At 50.7% G+C, this 21,463-nt stretch overlaps 1 protein-coding gene across 1 annotated transcript in view; it reads left to right on the forward strand.

Annotated features, from left to right (window-relative positions):
* Window positions 1–21,463, forward strand: part of MIPOL1 (mirror-image polydactyly 1) — a 1,493,682-nt gene that overhangs the window by 788,371 nt on the left and 683,848 nt on the right. The window contains exon 12 of the mRNA XM_085627930.1: window positions 8,610–8,780. Within this exon, the coding sequence (XP_085484056.1) occupies window positions 8,610–8,780 (171 nt within the window). The remainder of the gene's footprint in view (window positions 1–8,609; window positions 8,781–21,463) is intronic.

The following is a 21,463-nucleotide window of genomic DNA, read 5'->3' on the forward strand; positions in this document are numbered from 1 at the left end:
TCATACCTCCCACACCAGTTACTGGTGTGGGGGTATGATTCCAAGGTGTTTGATACCAAACATGACATGTTTCAATGCAACCATTCCAAAGTTAGCATTTACCGCGAGGTTAAAATGCACTTAAGAGTATATGGTTTGGCTGCATCACAAACAACCCCGGAATAAAGGTTCCGAAAGCTGCAGAGGGGCTCTGCTCATGCATGGGCACTCTCTCACATAAAACCCAGCACCCTGCCTTCAGGATTGGTAAGGCCTGCCATGGGGGTGACTGATAGTTTTACATGTGCAGTGATATGGAGAGATATAGTGAACCTATATCTCAGTAAGGGGTGCATGCACCACCTTACACAGGCTGCTGTAGCAGTCCTGTTGCGTCATTTTGGAAGACTGCTCAGGGGTGGCATAATACATGCTGCAGCCCCTGGTAGGCCTCTGCGTTACCTATGCCCTGGGTACATAGTATACCAGGGACTTATAAGGGTACCACAGTTTCCAATCTGGAATGTTAGGCGTCCAGAATAGCAGGATCCCAGCCAGACTAAGTCGAAAACCAGCAAAACACCAGGAAAAAAGTGGGGGCAACCATACAGTCAGATTCCACCTTCCTACACCATATACTAGAGACATATACATAATTTAAATATACTTATTTGGAATATGCCTATTCAACCATGTTTAAAGAGGGAGCACATGCACTTGACAGCTGGTTAGCAGGATTGCACAGTGCAGAGTTGTAAAGCCAGCAAAAACATAGGGTCGGCAAAAGTACAAAAAACAATACAGCATGGCTGTGCAGGAAATGATGATTTCCTAGAACCCTCTTGTACACTCAGCAGTAAAGTGAACACAGGGTTGTGTAGTGTCTGAAGATCCCTCTTGTGCCCTCAACAATACAGTGAACAGATCTGCAGTGTCTACATAACCCTCTCGTGCCCTCACCCATAGTAAACAGATGTGTAGTGTCTACATAACCCTCTTGTGCCCTCACCAACACAGTGCAAAAACAACAATTGATGGACAGAATGCAGAACAATGTCATACATTCACCCCAGTACAGAGATCTGGGCCTAAATCCATCGTTTTTTTGCTCACCATGCCTTTCCAGTTTGAACCCAGCCATATGCAAATCAGTCTTGACCCTGTGCCTCATGGGAACAGTCCAGCCCGAACTGCCAAGCCAGGTCCTCCCTGGACTGGAAACAAGCATCCTAGAACCGGTTTCGGGGTTTCACCCCTCTTCAGCCAGGATAGCTTGATTCCAGTGGCATGGAGAGCACGGACCCACGTCTGGGCATACCCTTCCCACTCGGGGTGACAAATGCAAAAACAACAATTGATGGACAGAATGCAGAACAATGTCATACATGCACCCCAGTACAGAGATCTGGGCCTAAATCCATCGTTTTTTTGCTCACCATGCCTTTCCAGTTTGAACCCAGCCATATGCAAATCAGTCTTGACCCTGTGCCTCATGGGAACAGTCCAGCCCGAACTGCCAAGCCAGGTCCTCCCTGGACTGGAAACAAGCATCCTAGGACCGGTTTCGGGGTTTCACCCCTCTTCAGCCAGGATAGCTTGATTCCAGTGGCATGGAGAGCACGGGACCCACGTCTGGGCATACCCTTCCCACTCGGGGTGACAAATGCAAAAACAACAATTGATGGACAGAATGCAGAACAATGTCATACATTCACCCCAGTACAGAGATCTGGGCCTAAATACATCGTTGTTTTGCTCACCATGCCTTTCCAGTTTGAACCCAGCCATATGCAAATCAGTCTTGACCCTGTGCCTCATGGGAAAAGTCCAGCCCGAACTGCCAAGCCAGGTCCTTCCTGGACTGGAAACAAGCATTCTAGGACCGGTTTCGGGGTTTCACCCCTCTTCAGCCAGGATAGCTTGATTCCAGTGGCATGGAGAGCACGGGACCCACGTCTGGGCATACCCTTCCCCCTTTTGTACCGCTTTGTTCGCCATAAGTTGGCAGGGTATGCTCAGACGTGAGTCCCTTGCTCACTTTGCCACTGGATTCAAGCAAGCCTGGCTGAAGACGGCTGAAATGCCAGAAACCAGTCCTAGGAAGCTTGTTTCCGGTCCAGGGAAGGCATGGCTTGGTAGGTCGGGCTGGACTGTTCCCATGAGGCACAGGGTCAGACTGATTTGCATATGGCCATGTCTGAACTGGGGTGGCAGAGTGGACTAAAGAACGGTGATGGATCAAACCCAGATCTGTTGACTGGGTGTGAGTGTTTGATTGGTTCTGATGCTCCGTCCATCACCACCCCCTTTTGTACCGCTTTGTTCGCCATAAGTTGGCAGGGTATGCTCAAACGTGAGTCCCTTGCTCCCTTTGCCACTGGATTCAAGCAAGCCTGGCTGAAGACGGCTGAAATGCCAGAAACCAGTCCTAGGAAGCTTGTTTCCGGTCCAGGGAAGGCATGGCTTGGCAGGTCGGGCTGGACTGTTCCCATGAGGCACAGGGTCAGACTGATTTGCATATGGCCATGTCTGAACTGGGGTGGCAGAGTGGGCTAAAGAACGGTGATGGATCAAACCCAGATCTGTTGACTGGGTGTGAGTGTTTGATTGGTTCTGATGCTCCGTCCATCACCACCCCCTTTTGTACCGCTTTGTTCGCCATAAGTTGGCAGGGTATGCTCAGACGTGAGTCCCTTGCTCACTTTGCCACTGGATTCAAGCAAGCCTGGCTGAAGACGGCTGAAATGCCAGAAACCAGTCCTAGGAAGCTTGTTTCCGGTCCAGGGAAGGCATGGCTTGGCAGGTCGGGCTGGGTTGTTCCCATGAGGCACAGGGTCAGACTGATTTGCATATGGCCATGTCTGAACTGGGGTGGCAGAGTGGGCTAAAGAACGGTGATGGATCAAACCCAGATCTGTTGACTGGGTGTGAGTGTTTGATTGGTTCTGATGCTCCGTCCATCACCACCCCCTTTTGTACCGCTTTGTTCGCCATAAGTTGGCAGGGTATGCTCAGACGTGAGTCCCTTGCTCACTTTGCCACTGGATTCAAGCAAGCCTGGCTGAAGGCGGCTGAAATGCCAGAAACCGGTCCTAGGAAGCTTGTTTCCGGTCCAGGGAAGGCATGGCTTGGCAGGTCGGGCTGGACTGTTCCCATGAGGCACAGGGTCAGACTGATTTGCATATGGCCATGTCTGAACTGGGGTGGCAGTGGGCTAAAGAACGGTGATGGATCAAACCCAGATCTGTTGACTGGGTGTGAGTGTTTGATTGGTTCTGATGCTCCGTCCATCACCACCCCATTTTGTACCGCTTTGTTCGCCATAAGTTGGCAGGGTATGCTCAGACGTGAGTCCCTTGCACACTTTGCCACTGGATTCAAGCAAGCCTGGCTGAAGACGACTAAAATGCCAGAAACCGGTCCTAGGAAGCTTGTTTCCGGTCCAGGGAAGGCATGGCTTGGCAGGTCGGGCTGGACTGTTCCCATGAGGCACAGGGTCAGACTGATTTGCATATGGCCATGTCTGAACTGGGGTGGCAGAGTGGACTAAAGAACGGTGATGGATCAAACCCAGATCTGTTGACTGGGTGTGAGTGTTTGATTGGTTCTGATGCTCCGTCCATCACCACCCCCTTTTGTACCGCTTTGTTCGCCATAAGTTGGCAGGGTATGCTCAGACGTGAGTCCCTTGCTCACTTTGCCACTGGATTCAAGCAAGCCTGGCTGAAGACGGCTGAAATGCCAGAAACCGGTCCTAGGAAGCTTGTTTCCGGTCCAGGGAAGGCATGGCTTGGCAAGTCGGGCTGGACTGTTCCCATGAGGCACAGGGTCAGACTGATTTGCATATGGCCATGTCTGAACTGGGGTGGCAGAGTGGGCTAAAGAGCGGTGATGGATCAAACCCAGATCTGTTGACTGGGTGTGAGTGTTTGATTGGTTCTGATGCTCCGTCCATCACCACCCCCTTTTGTACCGCTTTGTTCGCCATAAGTTGGCAGGGTATGCTCAGACGTGAGTCCCTTGCTCACTTTGCCACTGTATTCAAGCAAGCCTGGCTGACGACGGCTAAAATGCCAGAAACCGGTCCTAGGAAGCTTGTTTCCGGTCCAGGGAAGGCATGGCTTGGCAGGTCGGGCTGGACTGTTCCCATGAGGCACAGGGTCAGACTGATTTGCATATGGCCATGTCTGAACTGGGGTGGCAGAGTGGGCTAAAGAACGGTGATGGATCAAACCCAGATCTGTTGACTGGGTGTGAGTGTTTGGTTCTGATGCTCCGTCCATCACCACCCCCTTTTGTACCGCTTTGTTCGCCATAAGTTGGCAGGGTATGCTCAGACGTGAGTCCCTTGCTCACTTTGCCACTGGATTCAAGCAAGCCTAGCTGAAGACGGCTGAAATGCCAGAAACCGGTCCTAGGAAGCTTGTTTCTGGTCCAGGGAAGGCATGGCTTGGCAGGTCGGGCTGGACTGTTCCCATGAGGCACAGGGTCAGACTGATTTGCATATGGCCATGTCTGAACTGGGGTGGCAGAGTGGGCTAAAGAACGGTGATGGATCAAACCCAGATCTGTTGACTGGGTGTGAGTGTTTGATTGGTTCTGATGCTCCGTCCATCACCACCCCCTTTTGTACCGCTTTGTTCGCCATAAGTTGGCAGGGTATGCTCAGGCGTGAGTCCCTTGCTCACTTTGCCACTGGATTCAAGCAAGCCTGGCTGAAGGCGGCTGAAATGCCAGAAACCGGTCCTAGGAAGCTTGTTTCCGGTCCAGGGAAGGCATGGCTTGGCAGCTCGGGCTGGACTGTTCCCATGAGGCACAGGGTCAGACTGATTTGCATATGGCCATGTCTGAACTGGGGTGGCAGAGTGGGCTAAAGAACGGTGATGGATCAAACCCAGATCTGTTGACTGGGTGTGAGTGTTTGATTGGTTCTGATGCTCCGTCCATCACCACCCCCTTTTGTACCGCTTTGTTCGCCATAAGTTGGCAGGGTATGCTCAGACGTGAGTCCCTTGCTCACTTTGCCACTGGATTCAAGCAAGCCTGGCTGAAGACAGCTGAAATGCCAGAAACCGGTCCTAGGAAGCTTGTTTCTGGTCCAGGGAAGGCATGGCTTGGCAGGTCGGGCTGGACTGTTCCCATGAGGCACAGGGTCAGACTGATTTGCATATGGCCATGTCTGAACTGGGGTGGCAGAGTGGGCTAAAGAACGGTGATGGATCAAACCAAGATCTGTTGACTGGGTGTGAGTGTTTGGTTCTGATGCTCCGTCCATCACCACCCCCTTTTGTACCGCTTTGTTCGCCATAAGTTGGCAGGGTATGCTCAGACGTGAGTCCCTTGCTCACTTTGCCACTGGATTCAAGCAAGCCTGGCTGAAGACAGCTGAAATGCCAGAAACCGGTCCTAGGAAGCTTGTTTCCGGTCCAGGGAAGGCATGGCTTGGCAGGTCGGGCTGGACTGTTCCCATGAGGCACAGGGTCAGACTGATTTGCATATGGCCATGTCTGAACTGGGGTGGCAGAGTGGGCTAAAGAACGGTGATGGATCAAACCCAGATCTGTTGACTGGGTGTGAGTGTTTGATTGGTTCTGATGCTCCGTCCATCACCACCCCCTTTTGTACCGCTTTGTTCGCCATAAGTTGGCAGGGTATGCTCAAACGTGAGTCCCTTGCTCCCTTTGCCACTGGATTCAAGCAAGCCTGGCTGAAGACGGCTGAAATGCCAGAAACCAGTCCTAGGAAGCTTGTTTCCGGTCCAGGGAAGGCATGGCTTGGCAGGTCGGGCTGGACTGTTCCCATGAGGCACAGGGTCAGACTGATTTGCATATGGCCATGTCTGAACTGGGGTGGCAGAGTGGGCTAAAGAACGGTGATGGATCAAACCCAGATCTGTTGACTGGGTGTGAGTGTTTGATTGGTTCTGATGCTCCGTCCATCACCACCCCATTTTGTACCGCTTTGTTCGGCATAAGTTGGCAGGGTATGCTCAGACGTGAGTCCCTTGCTCACTTTGCCACTGGATTCAAGCAAGCCTGGCTGAAGACGGCTGAAATGCCAGAAACCGGTCCTAGGAAGCTTGTTTCCGGTCCAGGGAAGGCATGGCTTGGCAGGTCGGGCTGGACTGTTCCCATGAGGCACAGGGTCAGACTGATTTGCATATGGCCATGTCTGAACTGGGGTGGCAGAGTGGGCTAAAGAACGGTGATGGATCAAACCCAGATCTGTTGACTGGGTGTGAGTGTTTGATTGGTTCTGATGCTCCGTCCATCACCACCCCCTTTTGTACCGCTTTGTTCGCCATAAGTTGGCAGGGTATGCTCAGACGTGAGTCCCTTGCTCACTTTGCCACTGGATTCAAGCAAGCCTGGCTGAAGACGGCTGAAATGCCAGAAACCGGTCCTAGGAAGCTTGTTTCCGGTCCAGGGAAGGCATGGCTTGGCAGGTCGGGCTGGACTGTTCCCATGAGGCACAGGGTCAGACTGATTTGCATATGGCCATGTCTGAACTGGGGTGGCAGAGTGGGCTAAAGAACAGTGATGGATCAAACCCAGATCTGTTGACTGGGTGTGAGTGTTTGGTTCTGATGCTCCGTCCATCACCACCCCCTTTTGTACCGCTTTGTTCGCCATAAGTTGGCAGGGTATGCTCAGACGTGAGTCCCTTGCTCACTTTGCCACTGGATTCAAGCAAGCCTGGCTGAAGGCGGCTGAAATGCCAGAAACCGGTCCTAGGAAGCTTGTTTCCGGTCCAGGGAAGGCATGGCTTGGCAGGTCGGGCTGGACTGTTCCCATGAGGCACAGGGTCAGACTGATTTGCATATGGCCATGTCTGAACTGGGGTGGCAGTGGGCTAAAGAACGGTGATGGATCAAACCCAGATCTGTTGACTGGGTGTGAGTGTTTGATTGGTTCTGATGCTCCGTCCATCACCACCCCATTTTGTACCGCTTTGTTCGCCATAAGTTGGCAGGGTATGCTCAGACGTGAGTCCCTTGCACACTTTGCCACTGGATTCAAGCAAGCCTGGCTGAAGACGGCTAAAATGCCAGAAACCGGTCCTAGGAAGCTTGTTTCCGGTCCAGGGAAGGCATGGCTTGGCAGGTCGGGCTGGACTGTTCCCATGAGGCACAGGGTCAGACTGATTTGCATATGGCCATGTCTGAACTGGGGTGGCAGAGTGGACTAAAGAACGGTGATGGATCAAACCCAGATCTGTTGACTGGGTGTGAGTGTTTGATTGGTTCTGATGCTCCGTCCATCACCACCCCCTTTTGTACCACTTTGTTCGCCATAAGTTGGCAGGGTATGCTCAGACGTGAGTCCCTTGCTCACTTTGCCACTGGATTCAAGCAAGCCTGGCTGAAGACGGCTGAAATGCCAGAAACCGGTCCTAGGAAGCTTGTTTCCGGTCCAGGGAAGGCATGGCTTGGCAAGTCGGGCTGGACTGTTCCCATGAGGCACAGGGTCAGACTGATTTGCATATGGCCATGTCTGAACTGGGGTGGCAGAGTGGGCTAAAGAGCGGTGATGGATCAAACCCAGATCTGTTGACTGGGTGTGAGTGTTTGATTGGTTCTGATGCTCCGTCCATCACCACCCCCTTTTGTACCGCTTTGTTCGCCATAAGTTGGCAGGGTATGCTCAGACGTGAGTCCCTTGCTCACTTTGCCACTGTATTCAAGCAAGCCTGGCTGACGACGGCTAAAATGCCAGAAACCGGTCCTAGGAAGCTTGTTTCCGGTCCAGGGAAGGCATGGCTTGGCAGGTCGGGCTGGACTGTTCCCATGAGGCACAGGGTCAGACTGATTTGCATATGGCCATGTCTGAACTGGGGTGGCAGAGTGGGCTAAAGAACGGTGATGGATCAAACCCAGATCTGTTGACTGGGTGTGAGTGTTTGATTGGTTCTGATGCTCCGTCCATCACCACCCCCTTTTGTACCACTTTGTTCGCCATAAGTTGGCAGGGTATGCTCAGACGTGAGTCCCTTGCTCACTTTGCCACTGGATTCAAGCAAGCCTGGCTGAAGACGGCTGAAATGCCAGAAACCGGTCCTAGGAAGCTTGTTTCCGGTCCAGGGAAGGCATGGCTTGGCAGGTCGGGCTGGACTGTTCCCATGAGGCACAGGGTCAGACTGATTTGCATATGGCCATGTCTGAACTGGGGTGGCAGAGTGGGCTAAAGAACGGTGATGGATCAAACCCAGATCTGTTGACTGGGTGTTAGTGTTTGATTGGTTCTGATGCTCCGTCCATCACCACCCCCTTTTGACTCACCAACACAGTGAACAGATGTGTAGTGTCTACATAACCCTCTTGTACCCTCACCAACACAGTGAACAGATGTGTAGTGTCTACATAACCCTCTTGTACCCTCACCAACAGAGTGAACAGATGTGCAGTGTATACATAACCCTCTCGTACCCTCACCAATACAGTGGACAAATGTGCAGTGTATACGTAACCCTCTTGTGCCCTCACCAATACAGTGAACAGATGTGCAGTATATACAGAACCCTCTCGTGCCCTTACCAATACAGTGAACAGATGTGCAGTGTCTACATATACCTCTTGTGCACTCACTAGTAGAGTGCATCTGAAGATGTTCCTTGTCTTGTATCCTCCGTAGACCCTCCAGGAGCTCCTGAGCCAAGTACAGACGGCAGACAGCGGGACAGAGATCGAGAGAAGTGCGGCCATCCTTGTAGACCGTGTGCAGAGGACCAAGGAGCGAAAGCGAGAGATCACAGCTGAAGAAATGAGCGCAGTACTGACGGAGCGGGACGCCGCCCTGACTCAGGTGAGGCAGTACTGGCAGAACGGAATGGCTCCCTGGCTCAGGTGGGGCAGCACTGGAGGAACGGGACGCCGCCCTGGCTCAGGTGGGGCAGTACTGGCTGAGCGGGACGCCGCCCTGGCTCAGGTGAGGCAGTACTGGTGGAACGGAATGGCTCCCTGGCTCAGGTGGGGCAGTACTGGAGGAACGGGACGCCGCCCTGGCTCAGGTGAGGCAGTACTGCCAGAACGGGACGCCGCCCTGGCGAGGCAGTACTGGAGGAACGGGACACCGCCCTGGCTCAGGTGAGGCAGTACTGGAGGAACGGGACGCCGCCCTGGCTCAGGTGAGGCAGTACTGGAGGAACGGGACGCCGCCCTGGCTCAGGTGAGGCAGTACTGGCTGAGTGGGACGCCGCCCTGGCTCAGGTGAGGCAGTACTGGTGGAACGGGACGCCACCCTAGCTCAGGTGAGGCATTACTGCCAGAACGGGTCGCCGCCCTGGCTCAGGTGAGGCAGTACTGGAGGAACGGGACGCCACCCTGGCTCAGGTGAGGCAGTACTGGCTGATCGGGACGCCGCCCTGGCTCAGGTGAGGCAGTACTGGTGGAACGGGACGCCACCCTAGCTCAGGTGAGGCAGTACTGCAGAACAGGATGCCGCCCTGGCTCAGGTGAGGCAGTACTGGAGGAACGGGATGCCGCCCTGGCTCAGGTGAGGCAGTACTGGAGGAACGGGACGCCGCCCTGGCTCAGGTGAGGCAGTACTGGCTGAGCGGGACGCCGCCCTGGCTCAGGTGAGGCAGTACTGGTGGAACGGGACGCCACCCTAGCTCAGGTGAGGCAGTACTGCCAGAACGGGACGCCGCCCTGGCTCAGGTGAGGCAGTACTGGTGGAACGGGACGCCACCCTAGCTCAGGTGAGGCAGTACTGCCAGAACGGGACGCCGCCCTGGCTCAGGTGAGGCAGTACTGGAGGAACGGGACGCCGCCCTGGCTCAGTTGAGGCAGTACTGGCGGGGCGGGACGCCGCCCTGGCTCAGGTGAGGCAGTACTGGCGGAGCGGGACGCCGCCCTGGCTCAGAAATTAATGTTTTTAAAAAAACGAAAAAACACCACCTATATTGGCCAATCACAGTTTAGGGAACTCCCTATAACTTGTGCCCTGTCATATTCTGCTTATGACTTCATAATTACATCACTCACGACATGTTAAATGACATCACTGATGAAGTCATTCAGGTTGTTGGTATTTGCATTACTTCATTAACCCTTACATCATTTAAAAAAAAAAAAGAAAGTTGGCAGTAAAGGGCCCATAGGTGTACACAGCATAGAGTTACTGAGTATAGGTGCGTAGAATGTACATAGCATTAGTCTTGGAGACGAGTGTATCTGTGCATGGCGAAAGTTGTGGTACCAACCGGTGAAGTTCTGGGTGCGAGCAGTGCTCCATGTTAAACAAAGTAATAGCCGAGCGCCCTCGACATGGGTTGCAGAACTTCTTTCAGAGTAAGTTGTGGCTTAATGCCAAAGCCAGTTGGAAAAATTCGAGTCAAGAAACCTAAACATCTGTGGACAACAGATTATCGACCAGTGGGTGTCTCGGCATCTGCCCGTCTTAGACAGTTGTATTCAGTGCTGTAGAAAACATCTGTGTAAAGAGGATGAGTATACGTTGTGGACGCTTATTTCCAGAACTTCACTGAAAATGGTGAGGTATTCCAGATTGCTGAATGAAGTAGAAACTAGGGGTGACACACTTAGGAATAGCCACTCGCAGAGCGCTTGTAAGGAGGGCTGTAGGGTAGAATGCCTTTCTGCTCATCTGTGGGATGTTTGTAGTGCATTTTCCTAAACTATGGAGCGTTGTTCATAGTGTGGCCTGGCTGAAGGTATCTTATCAGTGGCTAATGCACACCTGTCCGCCTCTGCAGGCCAGGTGAAGTTTTTATATGGGTGATTACGTTAAGGTGAACAGAGAGCAAACATCTTTCTGGAGGGTGTTCAGGTTGAAAAGTGGATGACCCCATTAATGTCTATGGAGGCATTGTGTTTGGTAGGTGGAGAATACTGGTAAAAAGAAGGTAGCATCTGCCATATTGGGTGAGTTGATAGGTATCCATGCATCCAGCAGGTGGTCAACTTTGATGCCCATTATTACTCGATTAGGGACACAAAACTGGGCCGAGGTGAAGCTTGGTGAATTATTGAGATCGACTAAAACCTAAAGCATCTTATCACAATAACTGGATGATGTCATCAGCGATGCCATCAATTGTCATATTAGATGTCAGTGATGTCAGTTAACATCTCAAGGGTGGTGTAACATGCGAGGACGTAAGCAGGGCATGACGGAGGGGCGTGTCCTATTTATGTTACTAAACTATAACTAAGAAATTTCAACGTGTGTTCAGTTTTTAAGCACAAAACTACAACTTGACATTAATATTTGTTTTTTGTTTTTAGTAAATTTCCGGTGTCATAATGTAGCTAAGATCTTATTACAACTAACAAGAACGTCACTTTACACTTTTTTTTATTTAGTAAATATTATGTGTGTGTGTATTTTGAATATGTGTGTGTGTACATATATATATTCACTTAAAAACCATAGGTTTCAGGGACTTTATAGTTAGTTGGACATTTCACTCGTATAAAACCAGAGAAATTTGGCTGTTATGATTAGTACACCTAACTATAACTCGCGCCCTCGCAATTCACTGCTAATAACGTCACATATTACATCACTCATGACATGGTCAGTGAAATCGCTCATGACATCACTCATGACGTCATCCAGTGACTGAGTGTTTCTAAAAAGTTCAAGAATGTTATATCTATATATGCCGAGGTATATTGAAGAATGGTTGGTTGTCTGAGAACCTGTATGGGTGCCTGTGTGGGTGGGGATGTGTGTGACTCCCTGCATGGATGTGTGAGTGGGTGATTCTCTTGTATGCATTTACAAGTGCATGTGTTAGGGACTGTATGGGTGAGTGAGTGTACGTATAGCTGTGTTGGTGAGTGAATGGATGTCTTAGTGGTATATGTGTAAGTAACTACATATGTGAAAGGCAGTATTTGTGAATGTTGGAGTATATAAGTGAGTATATGTGATAGTGAGTGATTGTGACAGTGGCTGCATGGATTAGTGTGTGCTTATGTCAGTAATTGTTGAAGACAGTACATATCTGTATGTGTGTGTATAACTGTATAGGTGAGTAAATGGCAGTGTAATTAATTCTTTGGGTGACTGACTAGGTTGTTGAGTAAGTGGCAGTGTGTGAGTGTCTGTATGGGTGTATGAATGGATATATCAGTGGCTGTATTAATGAATGACTGAGTGTATGAGTGACTATGGGTTAGCGGGTAGATGTGTGTAGACGTATGAATCACTGTGCGGGTATGTACTAACTGCTATTGGTCTGTCTATGGTTTCGATATTGGTAGTCTGTATTTTAGAGTGGGAGTAACAAAGGTTTTATTAGGGTGTGAGGAGGTGCATCAGATGATCACGTGGCTGATGTCATCAGTGATTTCACTGACCATGTCATGAGTGATGTAATATGTGACATAATATGTGACGTCATCAGCAGTGCATTGCGGGGGCGTGAGTTAGTTAGCTCTAACTATAACAGCCGAATTTCTCTGGTTTTATACGAGTGAAATGTCCAACTAACTGTAAGTTCCCTGAAACCTATGTTTTTTTCATTGAATTTCTATGGTTTTTTAAATTTTAATTTCTAGCTATAACGTCCCTAAAGCGTATTTTTTTTTCAGTGAATTTCGAAGGCTTTTTAAATACTAATTTCTAACTATAACGTCCCTAAAACGTATGTTTTTTTTCAGTGAATTTCGAAGGCTTTTTAAATACTAATTTGTAACTATAACGTCCCTAAAACTTATGGTTTTTTACAGTGAATTTCTAAGGTTTTTTAAATACTAATTTCTAACTATAACGTCCCTGAAACCTATGTTTTTTTCAGTGAATTTCTAAGGTTTTTTAAATGCTAATTTCTAACTATTAACATAGCAGTCACGTTTGCAGAGTGGTGGAGAAAGGTGAGCGTGGCCTCAGAACACCTCTTAGCAATCCCACTGTGTGCGATTTACTGGAGGTAGCAGAAGGGATAGTTAGCCCCCAACGTCAACCTTGGGGGCTAACTACCCCAACTATTACCTCCAGTAAGTCGCACACAGCACGATTGCTAACTTCTCATACCAGGCCACGCCCCCTTTCTCCACCACTCTGCAGACGCGCCTCCTGACGCGCTCTGGGTTGGGGGATTAAGTCCCCTTGAATCCTGAGGGTCCCTGGGGGCCAACTAGCCCACCAGGTACCTCCAGTAAGCCCCACACAGCTGGATTGCTGAGAGTGCTCTGAGGCGACTCCCCCTTTTTACACCACTCTGCAAACGTGCCTCCTGGCACACTGCTGCTCGGGGGATGAAGTCCACTTGTGTCTCGAGGTCTTCAGAACACAAGAGGACCTCATCCTGCCACCAGCAGTGCGCCAAGAGGTGCGTTTACAGAGTGGTGTAAAAAGGGGCGTGGCCTCGGACGGCCCCTCTGCAATCCAGCTCTGTGGCGCTTACTGGAGGTACCTGGTGGGCTAGTTGGCCCCCAGGGTACCCTCAGTATTCAAGGGGACTTAATTCACCAACTTACAACGCGCCAGTGGGCGCGTTAGCAGCGTGGTGCAGGGAGGTGGCGGGGCCTCCGGCGAGATGCCATTTTTTTTTAATATATATTTTTTTTTAGAAGGGGGGTTGTGTGCCCCCCCCCCTTCTTGTAGTATTTCAGGGGCCCCTGGGGACCCCATCCTCCAGGGCCTGACACCTTTTCCAAAAAATGGGAAGGGGGCCGCGCGGCCCCCCTCCCGAGGCCAATTTTGGCCCCGGGGACCCCATCCCCCGGGGCATGGCCTCCTTTTTCATATTTATTTATTGAGAAGGGGGGCACCTTCCTTAGGCCACTATTGGCCCAGGGGACCCCAGACGGCTGGCCTGCCGTTAACATATAAATATATTTTTTTATTAATTGGGAGGGGGCCGAGTGGCCCCCCCCTCTCCGCGACCGTGGGGTGGGGGAGCCCCAATGCCCGTACGGTCCCTCGTGGCTCCCCACCTCCTGCGAGAGCCGGCATGCAGCTCCCCTTTCCCAAAAGCAATCTGCTTCGCTTCATGGAAGCGAGAGCAGGTTTCCTGCTCTTGCTTCCAAAAAGCAAAGCAGAGTTTGCTATGGCAGCTCCCGCCCTGCCATAGCAAACAGCAATGTCCCGGGGGTGAGCACCCCGGGACATTGCAAGTGCCGGCCCTGGGGGGGTGGAGGTCCCCAGGGCCATCAAGGGATCCTGGAGGGGGGCCATGCAGCCCCCTCCCATCATATGAAAAGCCCCAAAAGAGTCCCGGGGAGGTGGTGGTCCCCGGGGCAGTGTTGGGGGGCACATTGGCATGGAGAGTGTAGAGACAGACATTACTAGTCCATTGCTGCACATTGGCAGGGAGAGTGTAGAGACAGATGTTACTAGTCCATTGCAGCACGTTGACGGGGGGAGTGTAGAGACAGACATTACTGGTCGATTGCAGCACGTTGGCAGGGAGAGTGTACAGACAGACATTATTAGTTCATTGCAGCACATTGGCAGGAGGAGTGTAGAGACAGACATTACTGGTCCATTGCAGCACACTGGACAAGAGAGTGTAGAGACAGACATTACTGATCTATTACAGCACGTTGGCAGGGAGGGTGTAGGAACAAACATTACTGGTCCAGTGCAGCACGTTGGTGTAGGAGAGTAGGGTCTGCTTTCTATGTTCACCCCCACTTTTTGCTTTTGCTTTACTGGTTTTTGACTTGGATGTGGCTGTGGGCCTGCTAATCAGACCCACAGCCCTGCTGTTCTCTCTCTAAATTAATACTATGTACTTTAGGTGCATAACCCATTTGGATAGGATCACCTTATTGGCCCCTGTACAGTGTACCTTAGGTACCCAGGGCATAGGTGTATCCTAGGCCTACCAGGGGCTGCAGCATGTATTATGCCACCCCTGGCCTGGCCTTCCATTATGACACAACTGGCTGATTACTCAGCTGGGGCAAGGTCATGTAAACACCCCTTGCTTAGGTGTAGTATTCCTATACCTACCTTATATATAGACACATGTGTACCTATCAGCCACTCCTATGGCAGGCCTTAACAATCCTGGAGGCAGAGTGCTTGGTAACATGTGAGATGGTGCTCTAGCATGAGCTGAGCCTGTCTGCAGCTTTCGGAACCATGTCCTTATAGCTGTTCTATGATATAGCCTACCATATACTCTTAAAGTGCCTTATAATCTTAAACGGTTATGGTAACTATGGTTTGGCTTTATCAAAACATGTCGTGTAAGGTGTCTAACACTTTGGAATAATACCCCCATCCCATTTCTGGTGATGAGGATATTATCCCTCCCTTCTAGAGGGAGAAGACATGTTGAAACCTACTTACCCGGTTAAAGTTAACCAGAGCCCCAGCATCACAAAATGGATGCTGCTGCCACGACACTAGTCTGACCTCCTGCTGCTGGGAGTGATCCCGGCACAGGAGGCTTGGACAATAGGTTTCCTGCCTTGGGAGGTGCGAGCACCACCCCAGACAGGCCTTAGTGTATTGAGGCAGGGAGGGATGAAAGAAACGAGACACTGCCTGGGGCACACCAGGTGTCCCATGCATAGTCCAGTTCAAACCGGTGCTGGGGCACTCCAGCCCCAGTCCTGGCGCGAAACTGGACAAAGGGAAGGGGGTGTAGCCACCCCCCTCCCAGGTCCCACCCATAAGGCGTGACCTAGCAGGCAACCCAGCCCCCCAGATTAGTATAAGTGTGGTAGCTGGGCCCCAGGAGATTAGATTATCCTGAACCTGCAACTTGAACAGAAACTCTGGACCTTCGACATTCGACGAAAGAAGAAGACTGAAGAATCTTCCTTGTGGCCAAGGAGTGGCTACCCTGTGCGAACAGGCACCATCAAGAGACTTACCCTTTGCTTTGCTGAAGTTCTACGAGGGACCGACTGCAGAGCCCGACCAGAGCCTTGACTTCCAGACTTCTCCGACCCTGATCCACATCCACAGCCGAGCTGAAATCCGTGGAGGCGACGAGAGACGTGGGACCGGCTACCTGGGAAAAGTGGCGAGTATCTTCCAGCGCAGCTTCTGAGGTACCCTCGAAGTTGTGCACCGGGGATTGAGAAGCCCCAACCCCAAGCACCATCTGCACCGAAGATCAGCCCCCCACACTCCACGAGTCCTGCGTGGGGCCCTTCTGCATTTTCCTGCTTGCCGCGTCTGTCCGGTTGCTTGCCCGCTGGCTAGCAACCTTTGCGACGACACACCTACGATTTTCCACTGCTGGTTTGGCTCCTCCAGACTGGCTCCTGCTCCTCTGCAAAAGAGAAGCACCCCAGACCTTCCTGGTCTGCACCAGAAGCAAGTCCTCCATTCTTCATGGGTTCCGCTTGCCAAGGCTTGGTGAGTCCTAGTTCGACTTCGACGCCGCCGACAGCAAGAGCCTTCGTGGGACAGCTCGCCTCCTGGTCGTCCTCGACGTCTCCTGGTACCCGTGGCTGCTGCGACAAGCTTCACCTCTTCACCTGTATCTTCACGACATCGCCTGGTTCCACGTGGTCACTGGCTAGTGACCCAGACTCTGTCCCTTCTGCTTGCAGGTATCCTTTCTTCTTGATCCCGGCCTTGGGATCCACCGGACACTCTGCACTGACTGCCTGTCAGCAACTTTCCTTCAGGCATCCATAGAAGTCCACGACGAAACCCGACGCAAGTTCACACCTATGCACCCGCAGCCCGTGGGCTAGGTAACTTGGGTACTTGGGTGCTCACAAGGGTATTGACTATCATAGGGTCTAGCTTCTGAGTCTCGACTTTCTAGCTACTCCAGAAGTGTCCTAAAACTGCTTATTTCTAACTGCTAGTGATTCTATCGACTTTTACGCATTACGCGTGAGTGTTTCCACTCTGCACCTGAATCCCGTGGGCCTCCCACTTCCTAACTGTTGGTAGTGTATTGTAGCCCCAGCGATTCCCTAGGCCTAGGCCTATTCTATTTCCGTGACAGTGGTCCTTATACCACTTCTTTAGTATATGGTTTGCGTGGCCCCTAGGGCCTAACTGTATTACTTACCTATGTGACTTAATGTATGCTTAAATAAGACTGTGTTGTACTTACCTCGAATCTCATAAAGAGTGCTGAGGGTTTGACTAGAATAAATACACTTTATTTTATATATATATCTGTTGTGGTGTCCTTTCATTTGGTATTCAAGGGATTATATATGGTATCACAGCTGGCTTCACATGGCATTCAGAGTTTAGCCTAAGACTGCTCTTGTCCATGCTACCACTAGGATAGCTGGTCTATAAGGTTGACTTTACAACCAATCACCATAAGGGTTGTTTGGACTGATATAAGGTGTACACTAGAACTAGTGACATCATACATCAGGCCAACTTCTCACATTGGTGAGCAGCGGTTGGGATCTGAGCTTGCTGTTGTAATACCATTGTAATCTTGAGATACTAAATTGAAAGATCACACAGATATTGTTTAGGTACATATAACATAGATTATAATACTTAAGTCCTATTGGACTTAGTTGTTGTAGATTGGAGGGCCTAACACACCCTGACTACAACTACTAGAGAGGTTTAGTAGATACAACTAGTGTAGGTAGGTGCACACACCACACCCTCACTAGATCATGTCTCTGGGAGGAGATCAAGGAGATTCTCTCTCAGGAGGGGTAGGTCTGAGAAAGATCCCCTCTAGATATGATACCCTACCTTTTCAGGAGATGAGACTATTGTGTACCTCCAGAAAGTTAAAACAGGGTGCAAACCCTACCCTCCTTCAGCTAGTAGAGATCCTAGAGGAATATGATGCTCTTAGGGCCTCCCAAGCTGGTACCCTAGGTACAGGGGAGGGTCTACCCACTACAGATGAGTCAGATGGGACTTCAGATGAGGAGGTAGACAGCCAGGGCCAAGTAGGAAGACTTAGCCAGGCAAACTTAAGCTTACATGGGAGTCTGCATGGGCTTCCCCCATACAGACCCCCAAGTGGGCTTAACCAGAGGAGCAGGAGAGACAGATCCCCTTCAAGGGAATCCATCCACTCCCATGTCTCTAGCATCTCTAATGCCTCTTCTCACAGGGGAATGACTTCCCCCCAGAGAAAAGAGCATGAAGCCAGAATGAGGGAAGCTAATCTAAGGATTGAGAGGGAAGAACTTGCCCTTGCCAAGGAGAAGCTTGCTCTGGCTAGAGAGCAAAAGTTAAGTGGGTTAGAATCCACTGGTGGCAGCAATATCCCTAAGGATAGAGACAGGACCTATGATAATAGAAACCTGAGCAAGATTGTCCCTCCCTACAAGTGTGGGGATGACATCCACAAATGGATACCTGCTTTGGAGAGAGCTTGCAAAGTACAGCAGGTACCCCAAAGTCAGTGGGCAGCTATCTTATGGCTCTCCTTCTCTGAGAAAGGTAGAGACAAGCTCCTCACAGTTAGTGATGAGGATGCTGACAATTACACTGTCCTGAAGAGTGCTCTAATTGATGGGTTTGGCCTAACCACTGAACAATACAGGTTGTTGTTCAGTGATACCCAGAAGACACAGACTCAGGACTGGACTGACTTTGTAGATTGTGCCACTAAGGCTCTGGAAGGCTGGCTAGTGGGAAGTAAGGTTAAGGACTATACAGGATTGTATAATTTGATCATGAGAGAACAAATCCTTAACAACTGTCAAAACCAGCTACTGCATCAACACCTGATTGATTCTGATCTGACTTCTCCCCCAAGAATTGGGAAAGAAGGCAGATAGATGGGTCAGGACTAGAGTTGAGCAGAAAAACCAGAACCAGGGAGGTGATCAGAAAAAGGCAGACCAGAAGGGTAATGATCAGAAACAAAAAGACCAGAAGTCTTCACCAGGCCCCCAAAAGGCTCAGGGGGAGGGTGGTCCCAAAAAGGATAAAAAGAAAGATGGCCAAAAGAAACCATGGTGCAACTATTGTAAGTCCAACTCACATTGGTTTAGTGAGTGCACCAAAAAGGATAAGCCCCCAGCCACCATTGCCCCTAAGGCAACTGTACCCCCTAGTTCAGCTGTAAGTGGTGGTTCCCAGCAAAAGGGTGTAGTAGGGTTAACCCTGGGAACTGAGGAGGATTCTGGCCTAGTCAGGATACCTACTCAGGCTGTTCTGATCTGTGATGGGGACATAGCTTTGTCCTCTACTGTAGGCCCCAGTAACCTGGGCAAGTACAGACAGACTCCTTTAATCAATGATAGGATGGCTCAGGCCTACAGGGACACTGGGGCTAGTGTCACAATGGTGACACCTGCCTTTGTGGACCCTGGACAGATCATACTAGGTGAGAACTACCTAGTGACCAACACTAGCAATGCCACTACCTCCCATAGTGTGGCAATTGTTAACTTCTCCTGGGGAGGGGTAACTGGCCTCAAGAAAGTTGTTGTTAGTTCAGACCTTCCTGTGGAGTGTTTACTGGGCAATGATCTTGAAACTTCAGTTTGGTCTGAAGTGGAGTATAGGACCCATGCAGAAATGCTGGGGATAGATGCACATGTCCTTGCTGTGACCAGGTCACAGGCCAAAAAGTGCACCACTGAACAAGTGCTGGATCCTGGAACTATGGACCAGTCACAAACCAAGAGAAAGAGCAGTAGGGTAAAGGCTGTGCCTTCCCCCCTGCCTCAGGTGGTGGATCAGCCCTCACAGGAGGATGATTCTGAGAGCCCTGAAGGAACTGTCCTTGAAGAACTGGAACCTGATCAGGTTGAGTTTCTTGGGACAGGGGGACCTTCAAGGGCAGATCTGAGGCAGGCACAATTAGACTGTCCTTCTCTTGAACCCCTCAGACAGCAGGCTGCTGCTGAGGCTGCAGGGAATGCTCAAGGTACCCATAGAGTGTATCGGGATGAAGGGCTACTGTACTCAGAGGCTAGAGACCCCAAGCCTGGTGCGTCCAGGAGGTTGGTCATACCATTGAGTTTCAGAGGCTTCCTTCTTACCTTGGCCCATGATATTCCCCTTGCAGGACACTTAGGCCAGAACAAGACTTGGGACAGGCTTGTCCCTCACTTTCACTGGCCTCATATGTCAGAAGATACCAAGGAGTTTTGTCGCTCCTGTGTCACCTGCCAAGCCAGTGGCAAATCAGGTGGCACCACAAAGGCCCCCCTCATACCACTACCTGTGGTGGGGGTTCCCTTTGAAAGAGTGGGCATAGATATTGTAGGACCAATGGACCCACAAACAGCATCTGGGCACAGATTCATACTGGTGATAGTGGACCATGCCACCAGGTATCCAGAAGCTATTCCCCTGAGGACCACAACAGCTCCTGTTGTGGCAAGGGCCCTACTTGGAGTATTCTCCAGAGTGGGCTTTCCAAAGGAGGTCATTTCTGACAGAGGTGCCAACTTCATGTCAGGATATTTGACTGCAATGTGGAAGGAGTGTGGTGTGAACTACAAGTTCACCACACCCTATCACCCACAGTGCAATGGGCTTGTTGAGAGATTCAACAAGACCCTAAAGGGAATGATAAAAGGGTTACCAGACAAGCTTAGGCGAAGATGGGACATCCTTTTACACTGCCTTCTGTTTGCTTACAGAGAGGTCCCACAAAAGGGGGTTGGCTACAGCCCTTTTGAGCCTTTGTTTGGGCATCCTGTAAGAGGAACCCTATGTTTAGTAAGGGAAGGATGGGAGAGACCTCTCAGACAACCCAAACTTGATATAGTGGATTATGTACTTGGTCTCTGCTCCAGGATGGCAGAGTATATGAAGAAGGCTTCTAAAAACCTTGAGGCAAGCCAAGAACTCCAAAAAGCTTGGCATGACCAAAAGGCTGTGCTGACTGTTTACCAGCCAGGGCAGAAAGTGTGGGTGTTGGAGCCAGTGGCCCCAGCAGCACTCCAAGACAAATGGTCTGGACCCCACACTATTGTTGAGAAAAAGGGAGAAGTCACCTACTTGGTAGACCTTGGGACTCCCAGAAGCCCCCACAGGGTGCTTCATGTCAACAGATTGAAGGCATATGTTGACAGGGCAGACATGGGCTTACTCATGGCTACAGATGAGGGGCAGGAGGAAGAGAGTGACCCTCTCCCAGACCTGTTGACTCAGAACCCTGATGATGGCTCAGTTGATGGTGTGGTCTTTTCTGACAGCCTCACTGTCCATCAGCAACAGGACTGCAGGCAAGTTCTGCAATCCTACAGACATATGTTCTCTCTGACCCCAAGTCAGACAAACTGGTGCACCCATGAGGTGGACACTGGTGACAGTCTGCCTGTGAAGAGTAAAATCTACAGGCAACCTGACCATGTCAGGGATTTCATAAAAGTTGAGGTACAAAAGATGTTGGAGCTGGGAGTCATTGAACCTTCAGAGAGCCCTTGGGCTAGTCCTGTAGTTCTTGTGCCAAAACCTCACACCCGAGATGGTAAGAGAGAGATGAGGTTTTGCGTGGACTACAGAGGTCTCCATGCTGTCACTAGGACAGATGCCCACCCAATACCTAGGGCAGATGAGCTCATTGACAGACTGGCAGCTGCTAATTTTTGGAGCACATTTGACCTGACAGCAGGCTACTGGCAAATCAGACTAGCTGAGAA

Source organism: Triturus cristatus, chromosome 9 (genome assembly GCF_964204655.1).
Source record: "Triturus cristatus chromosome 9, aTriCri1.1, whole genome shotgun sequence".
NCBI classification, from domain to species: domain Eukaryota; kingdom Metazoa; phylum Chordata; class Amphibia; order Caudata; family Salamandridae; genus Triturus; species Triturus cristatus.